Genomic DNA, 9358 nt, shown 5'->3' on the forward strand with positions numbered 1-9358 from the left:
TCTTGTGGTTTTCTTTTTTGTAATCCAATAAAGATGAAGCTGTCAAGCATAGAGATTTAACAATCATAATTTTATTGGATGAACTTAGCTGTGGAAACAAGTAACAAGTAACAAGTGTTAGGTATTAATATTAAAAAGGTTGAAATAAACTAGGATACTGCCCTATGACATCCTGAGTCCTGATATTATCTATTGATCCTCATGCAGTCTATTTTGTACGTCAGGTATCAGTAATGCCAACATTGTATCACCTGAACACAATAGGGACCCATCATCACATTGACATACAATCTCAATGAAATAAGATCTGGCACTTCGATGTGATGCCTCTATGCATAAAGATCTGAGGACACCCCCACAGAAGGTCGCATCAGGAAATCTCCGAGCAAACTCTGACCGTTTATTCTAATTATAGGTTGGTACCTTTGGCAAATCAACGTGACAGCTTTCCAAAAGAATTTGGCTTAATTTCCTCACCACATAAAAAACATAGAATGGAACTGCCCTTTTCATTTACATTTGGATCTGGCCGATGAACTTTATTTTCGAGATACAGAAATCAAATGGTCTGATCAGACTGTTTTGCTCCCTACCAAGAATTCAGAAGCGTCAACTCTGAACGCTGATTTGAAAATTCACCTAACCCCTGACCTCCTATTGAGGGCTTGTAAGGTCTTCATGTAGAGATGTATCATTTAAATGGAAAAGATCAGACTTTCATGAGATTGCATTTATATATTGCACTGATTTCTTTATCTATGGATCCCCACTATCATAAATACATTATCTTGTTGGAACAGAAACGTTACTCTCTATAAGCATTTCTATCACATTAACACTCACTCAACCAATTTTATATGTGGGATAACAAGAACAAATGTTTCCTTTTAACCACAAAGTATTTCCCTCCAAACAATGACAGATTTGTGATGTAACTTCACCAGCTTCAATCCTAGAATCATTTTTAGATCAATTACATGTCAGTGACCGTTCCTAGTTACCATGGTTATGCCATAGCAAATTAATTAGATATTTGTTCTTCATCAACTCATCCTTTTCAGTAAGTATTTGTTTTGTAATATACCTGGCAAAACAGGACAAAATAAGGCTCACCAGATGGACAAATCTTAATACTAAAATAAAACAATATCTTTTCACAGCTATTTGAGTAATACGAACCACAATCTTCCAATATTTGTAGGCAAAAAGTACTGTTACTGATGTCCATACAATCATATCATTAACACATATCATCCTTTGTATCTTTCAACTGTGACTTTCAGAATTAAAATAAGTAGAATTAGTCCTGTTGTTCTTGTTTCTGTGAAACACTGCCTAATATCTTATAAACAAAACAATCTCACAAATATTAAATAATACAATTAACCTATCGCCACCTGCCAATCAAACTACATAATGGACCAATCAGGAAGTCCAAGGTGATGCATGAACCGCCATATTGTTTGACAACTTCAAACCTGTTAGGACTTTATTTGATGTGACACAGATAGATGTTTCAGGTCAAACCTCAGCATGTAAAGGACAATGAGGTTATATAAGATATTTTCTGGACAGTAGAATATATTCCTCATCTTATAGATCTAAACAAATCGAACAATCAGAAAACACAAAAAATGAGAGAAAGATTATCGGGCCATTTTAAAAAATATACATAAATTATTCATTCAGATGAAGATGTGCAAAAGACATTCGATAAGGTCACTCATGGCTTAAAACATCAGTATCTTCTGAAACGTACTGTGTCATATATCATGATATATATATTGAAACAAAAACATCAGATGTTTATGTGACTATTTCTCCCAATTGTTTGCATGTGTGCTGAATTCTGCTCCGGCGATAGGTTAATTAGTCATCTTAAAAACAAACATTTCAAAAGTTATCACCTGTATCATTATGCCAATGTTATCATGGTTATATAACTATCACAGAGGTGGACAACTATTTACTTGTATCAAACAAGGATGTTTGTAGGGCACAAATAATGAAACCATTCCTGAGTGACAAATCAGGTCCAGTGGAAGCCCTCGTTCATCATCATCATCATCATCATCATCATCATCACCATCAGTATCACAACTGACTGCCATTTGTCAAACTAGATAACTGTCAAAGGGTTTGAACTCTGTCTGGTTCTGTTTTTGTTTAATCTTTTCACCCTGTTTTTGAATCAAGTCATCACTATGTTTTGACAACAGAGTTCTAATAAATCCACATAAACTCATTTCGCATCTCCTTAACACAATTCATGCGTTCCCAAAGATAAACTTGTAATACATGATTCAAATATTCACCAAACTGTACTGTTATACTGCAGAAAGCATGTCATTACAATACTCTGTAAGTCCAAGGATAAACTTGTAATACATGATTCAAATATTAGCCAAACTGTACTGTTATACTGCAGAAAGCATGTCATTACAATACTCTGTAAGTCCAAGGATAAACTTGTAATACATGATTCAAATATTCGCCAAACTGTACTGTTATACTGCAGAAAGCATGTCATTACAATACTCTGTAAGTCCAATGATAAAACCTGAACCATCATCCAGACTGTCAAAGATGGAGATGGAGATTATCAATGACACAGCAATGTTTGGATAAGGCTGAACAAAAACAACATAAGAGCCTGTTATTGTTATCAGGTGTTATGCTATACTTGCCATGTATATGATGAGTGAGTGAGTGAGTTGGGTTTTACGCCGCTTTTAACAGTTTTCCAGTTATATCACGGCGTGTCAGCTTAATGTGGGAGGAAAGGCCAAAGTGATGCAGGTCTGAGACGTTTACCACTTCGGTGAAACCCCCGAGCACGGGTATGGTGCTGACAAACCTAGAAACATAATTGGGGCGAACCGTGATTCGAACCCACAATCATGGGTTTTTGGCGTGCCCAAGGGACGCAACTCTGCACAGCGAATCACGGCGCCTTAGACGACTTGGCCACCCATGCCCCCTATATATGATGAGAGAGTGAGTGAGTGAGTTGGATTTAACGCCGCTTTTAGCAATATTCCAGCAATATCACGGCGGGGGACACCAGAAATGGGCTTCACACATTGTACCCATGTCGGGAATCGAACCCGGGTCTTCGGCGTGACAAGTGAACGCTTTTAACCACTAGGCTACCTGACCGCCCCCTGTATATGATGAGAATGTGGGTATGTTTGGATAGGATGATCCATAAGAATGACCATCCCACGCCAAACAGTAGAAGCAATAAACTATGGTCACGGCACACTTTGTTCAGCCTCTATCTTACTCACTTGGTCTGCGGAACCTTTTGCCAACATCCTAAAACATTTTTAAAAATCTATAAAAAAATTTAAACGACTCTTTTTAATGACAAATGAAAAGGTAACGTCCCTTTAGCATTGACCAACTTTTTCACATGACTGAAATTAGAAATTATGATCAATTCATTCTTTTATGTTATTCCACATTTTTGTTATTTTGGGTGAGCTGAAATGAAAACCAAGTTATTAAAAAACCAAGACTAACCAGGGAAAAATACAGCGTAACCTAATTAAAACAAAATGAAGTATATAGACATCAGTAAGGGCCCACCCTTAATTATTTACAAATAACGTAATGTGCTCGAAATGAATGACTTCAAAGAGCACCAATATAACATAACCATTATTACATAACCATTACTGTATTCGACGTAATAAGCGCCCAGGGTGCTCTCAAAATAAGAAATAGGGGGCAATTATTAGAATACAATTTTGGTGAGAGAAAAAAACAGTTGAAAGATTGTAAATTTCGTGGTTTATGCTGCCAGCCTGAAATGATATAAAAGAAAAGTCTGTGCGTATTATACATGACAGATATATTTTCCAGAGTTTAACTGCCCATAATTAAGGGTGCATATTACACATGAGTGCGTATTATACACGAATAAATAAGTGTACATTGATCAATCGGAAGGGGTGCTAATTGGGATTGTTCACTTGCCAATATATTTGTAAACATCGCTGTGGGCGCTTATTAAAGCGGGGCACTCATTACGTCGAATACAGTATTACATTATCATTATTACATTTCCATTATTACATTATCATTATTATACAACATTATTACTGATCCTGATATCCTTACGGCATGAAGCAGACTATGACAGTTGATTTACAGCCTGTTAGCAAGAGCACCAGTTACATCCCAGAGAAAAGGTTAATAAATCTAACAATATTACATAAAAAATTAGTTGTTTTCTTCTTCAATTACGTAGACTGAATGAAACATGTGTCAACCATACACAATAATTCCAGCATAACAACCTGTCACTCATAATTACATCATAATAACTTTAGAAACAGATTCAATATAGAACCTTTCATTCATAACGTAAGCTTATATTTGTAAGCTTTATGGCAAAAAGTAGACTTCAAAAGCGTAAGACGTATGACCATAAATATTTGAAGTACAAAATATTTCTTGACAACTTGTTACAATGCCAGCGACAATGTATCCATGGATGCTGACGGTCTAGGAGCCTGCTTCCTGTTCCTGTCCAAGTCCCTCCAAGATGATACCCATCGGAGTCCGTTTCAAGCCAACAAACTCCATCTTGTTGGTGATTTTGTTTTTAAAGCTCCTCATTCTTAAAGATGCATGAAGGATTATCACTGAAATGTGGAGGATATTACCATATTGTGAATTGTGAACAATTTTTGTTTTGTTTGTTGTTTAAAGCCACACTCAGCAATATTCCAGCTATATGACGGCAGTCTGTAAATAATCGAGTCTGGCCCAGACAATCCAGTGATTGACATCGTGAGCATCGATCCACGCAATTGGGATCTATGACATGTATCAACCAAGTCAGCGAGCCTGACCACCTGATCCCGTTAGTCGCCTCTTACGGCAAGCATGGGTTGCTGAAGACCTATTCTACACCGGATCTTCATGGGTCTGTTGACAATCAATAGCAAAATTCAGAATGTTTTGGTGAAATGTTTTACTGATCCACTGATGAAATATCGTTTGAGGAAACATGTAATCATCGTTTGTCTTTTGTCATTTTGTCTTAAAACTTTCAAACAGAAGTCACAACATGCACACGTCAACTAAATTTAACCATGAATAAGTACTTCAAATAACATAAAATCTCACATTTACCACATCATGTCTTCAAAATTGGTTGATATTCCATATACCATGGATATACATGATACAATTTCTATGTGACTGGTTTGCATTGCATGTACCGTATTCACCATATTAAAAGCCCTGCTCTAATCATGCTAATAAGCAACCCTGACCAACTTCTGACCAATCTGAAAGTAATCTTTATCATGTTATAAGCACCCCCTACTAAGTCCATATTTTCTTGTCCATAATCCTGATAATTAATACTGATTTTGTTCACGGAAAACAACAGCTTGGAAGGGTACATAAACTGCCTGGTAACCATTTTTGAAAAAGGTTAAATTTCACTTAAATTTATTCACTACCGCTAGATTTCTGTGTATGGATTAAATTACTACTCCCCTTTGTCAATTTTCTAATCACCTAGGGTGCATATCATGGCAAATACGGTAAATAACACATTACATACATGACACACATACTCAAAGTATTTGTTGTTCCATGATTCAATGTTTCTCAGTGAAAAATAGCATTCTTTTTGATATCTGACAGCTGAAAAAATATTTTTGTGTGCAGGATTCAAATTCATTTTAATGTAATGCTGATGGCACAGTTATAATTGTAGTGGCATAGTCAAAATAACTTCCTCCTATCTGGTGCCTGATGGGTTCACTTGGAAAAGCTATTTCTTTAACAATACTGTGTGCATATTGTGACAATGTGCTTTATGTCCAACCACAAATAAACGTGATAAACACATGGAAAATAATGAACATGAGAAGAGAGTTACAATTCCAGCCTTGGTGACACGATTTGTTTGTTTGTTTGTTGTTTAACTCCACACTCAGCAATATTCCAGCTATATGACGGCAGACTGTAAATAATCAAGTCTGGACCTGACAATCCAGTGATTAATATCATGAGCATCGATCCACGCAGTTGGGATTGATGACATTCATCAACCGAGTCAGCAAGCCTGACCACCCGATCCCGTTAGTCGCTTTTTACGACAAGCATAGTCACCTTTTACGGTGAGGATGGGTTGCTGAAGACCTATTCTACCCTAGAATCTTCACGGGTGCCTTGGTGACATGACATTCATAGAGTTTCATGATGGATCACAATTATTCATCTAGTGGGCACACTTTAATTCCAAAAGGCAACTTAACATTTTTATGAGTCGCATGAGGTACAAATAAATATGTTTCTATCCTTGTCTGTTTGTTTCACCCCACACTCAGAAACATGGTGGTGGGTTGGAAATAATCCGTCATAATCTAGTGATTGGTATTGTGAGCAATGATGCTCAACGCCGGCGTACAATGACACACAATCAACCAAGTCACCGAGGCTGACCACCTGATCCATTTGCAGGGTTAGAACTAAACTCAAACGTTTCACTTGCCCGGGAAAAAAATCTGCCCTTGTAATGTTAACAATGGACAAATTCGGAAATTTGTACTAGCTCACAGGAATCTGTGCTCGCCCTGGGCTAGTGGGCTAGTGGGCTAGTGGGCTAGTGTTAATTTCGAAACCTGATTTGGTCATCTCTTACGACCAGCATAGGTTGCTGGGGACCTATTCTAACACGGAATCCTCATGAGGATGAGTGGATCTTACTGATACGACATTCATAGTTCTCTGGAACACACACACTTGATTTACAAGTTATTATATGCTGACTACTCACATAGCAAGGGGAAAGCTATTCCGAACATGAAGACGATGACAGCGCCGAGCATGTAGACGACGAGGTAGCCGGCCGCCAGAATGATGAGCACACTGAGCAGGGGATGGTCGCGCTTGAACTTCCTGGTTCGCCACTGATTGTTGGTGGAATACACAAACCCTCCGAACGCAACGGCAATAGCCACGAACCCAAACACCATCTTTACAGGATGGATGATTCTGCAGCATAAAAATGAATATAAACATCCAGTAAGTAATGGTAATGTATATAAGTCAAGGAGCCCTTGCTACCATGGTCATAGCCCTAATGTTCGGGGGACCAGGGTTTGTTTGTTTGTTGTTTAACGCCACACTCAGCAATATTCCAGCTTTATGACGACGATCTGTAAGTTTGTTTGTTTGTTTGTTGCCACAGTCAGCAATATTCAAGCTATATGACACCGGTCTGTAAAAAGTCAAGTCTGGACCAGACAGTGCAGTGATTGACACCATTAGCATCGATTCATGCAATTGAGATACGATGATATGTATCAACCAAGTCAGCGAGCCTGACCACCCGATCCTGTTGGTCATCTCTCACGACAAGCAAAGTCGCCTCTTACGGCAAGCATGGGTTCCTGAAGGCCTATTCTACCCCGGATTTTCATGGGTTGGGGGACCAGGGTTTTACCTTGACTTACAAAATTGGGAATTTAGGGGACCCCCAGTAATTAATCTTAAGGGTCCTTGCAGGCAATATGAGGGTCATGTAAATTAAAGAAATGGTGTAGTGTACTGTACATTTATAGTTTATAAGCTTAAATTATTTGTTGTCAACCTGGGACCTACATTTTCATGCTTGGAACCCTCCCAAGAGTATAACTGAGAGTCCAACTGACACCCAGATAAATCCCTGATTGAAGCCATAATTGCAATTCAGTTATTCATGGTCATATACATATTATATGCAGTATTTTAAGTAACCAGATGGTAACTGAATGTAACTGATCCCTCGGTGATGTCATACATATACACATGTATACATAAATATTTTTTTGAACAGCTTCATTTCAAGTTGAAATTATATAAGGCCTTTCTTTTCTATATTAGTTGGTTTAGGACTTCATTTCTCAAAAAATGTGTCAAAACCTAAAGATGACACAAATAAATGAGACTCTGCAATAAAATATTTGTAACATTTACATGCAAATAAAGCCACACCGTTTTGAAATCTGTTAAAGCAATTAATAGTATTTACCTATCGAGCAAACAAATATGAATCGTTGGGCATGTATCACTTGTTTCAGTCAGGCAGGAAAACAATTTATGATTTATGATTCAAAAATGTGATTATGTGGCTTGGTGTTAACAAAAAAGCATTAAACTAGAATTTTATTCTTTTACTGGAGCATCAGTAGGATGGGACTGATAGTATTTCACAATGAGATGCTAATTAGCTATTACAAAATAGAATATTGTTCTGTAGCAAATCACCATGTGCACTAAACATCACCAGACAGGTTATTTGCCTTAAGATGAAATGTCGAGCTGACAATGTTTGCGTTGATGAGCAATTTCTCATATAATTAAAGCAAATATCAACTAGTTCATATCTACCTATATTTGACAAATACCATGCATAGATTTAGAAGTGCAGGTCCTGTTTGTTGACCACATGTGCAATAGATCAACTGACCTGCATCTGCGTATTGGTCGACATTTATCAATGTCTATAGCCAAAAAACTAAGCTGCTTCTCAATAGCATTGTTTGAGTATAGGGAAACGTACAGACTCTTAAAAAGGTTGACAAATGTTATCCAGTCTGCGAATTTGCCATTAGTCTGAAACCGAAGTCTAGTACAGTTCTGTTTGATCGTGTAAGCTCAGTGAATAATAGTAATTTAATAACACTAAATTCTACTGAAAATGAGCCAAGAGCAATGTACATGATGTAGGCCTAGTCTAAAAAGTCTTTGGCACAGGATGTTATCACTGGTCATATTCATAAACAAAACAGTTTGAATGTTATTTATGTTGCAAGTCTCTATATGTATAGCATGACATGCACATCATAGATATTGCATTTCTGTGCATTAATCATAAAATTTGGGTCGCAAATACATAGCTAATACACACGCCGTCATTACGTTGTACAACCAGCAGGGGTATAAAAATTTCGACTGTTTCGCATTCTGACTGAGCTTTTGAATACTTGTGCAAAATAAGCATCAACATTTAGTGGAACGTATTAAAGGCATGGATCATAGTTATGTATCAGCGACCAGTGGACGTCAAACAGTAAAAGCGGAGAAATTACGTAGATAGCTATGATTTCGCAGCTATCCACGTCACTGATCACGTCAGATATACAAATGATAGGTTCTCACCCAATGAGTAGAAAAACTATAAGCGCCGTCAGGAAGTAGTTCGTCTGATAATAAAGCAGATTGTTCAAAACCCTGTTAGCCCATTTGTCGGCATCTTTTATGTTCGGGATCTGGAACCGTGCCGATTCCAAGATAAAATCTCCCAAAGATCGGAGAGGGGCAACCTGCACTTGTTCGCCCATGTTGT

General features: G+C 37.5%; 1 protein-coding gene across 1 annotated transcript; it reads right to left on the minus strand.

The window, feature by feature from the left end:
• Positions 1–214: 214 nt before the first annotated feature.
• LOC139444737 (PRA1 family protein 3-like) lies at positions 215–9354 on the minus strand. Its single transcript, XM_071225673.1, has 3 exons — positions 9172–9354; positions 6806–7023; positions 215–4652 (listed from the first exon to the last, which is right to left on the minus strand). The coding sequence occupies exons 1-3, from the start codon at positions 9351–9353 to the stop codon at positions 4513–4515; spliced, it is 540 nt and encodes a 179-aa protein (XP_071081774.1). The 5' UTR covers position 9354; the 3' UTR covers positions 215–4512.
• Between the last annotated feature and the right edge of the window lie 4 nt (positions 9355–9358).

The sequence above is a fragment of the Haliotis cracherodii genome, unplaced genomic scaffold, assembly GCF_022045235.1.
Source record: "Haliotis cracherodii isolate W230 unplaced genomic scaffold, xgHalCrac1.p SCAF_6, whole genome shotgun sequence".
NCBI lineage: Eukaryota > Metazoa > Mollusca > Gastropoda > Lepetellida > Haliotidae > Haliotis > Haliotis cracherodii.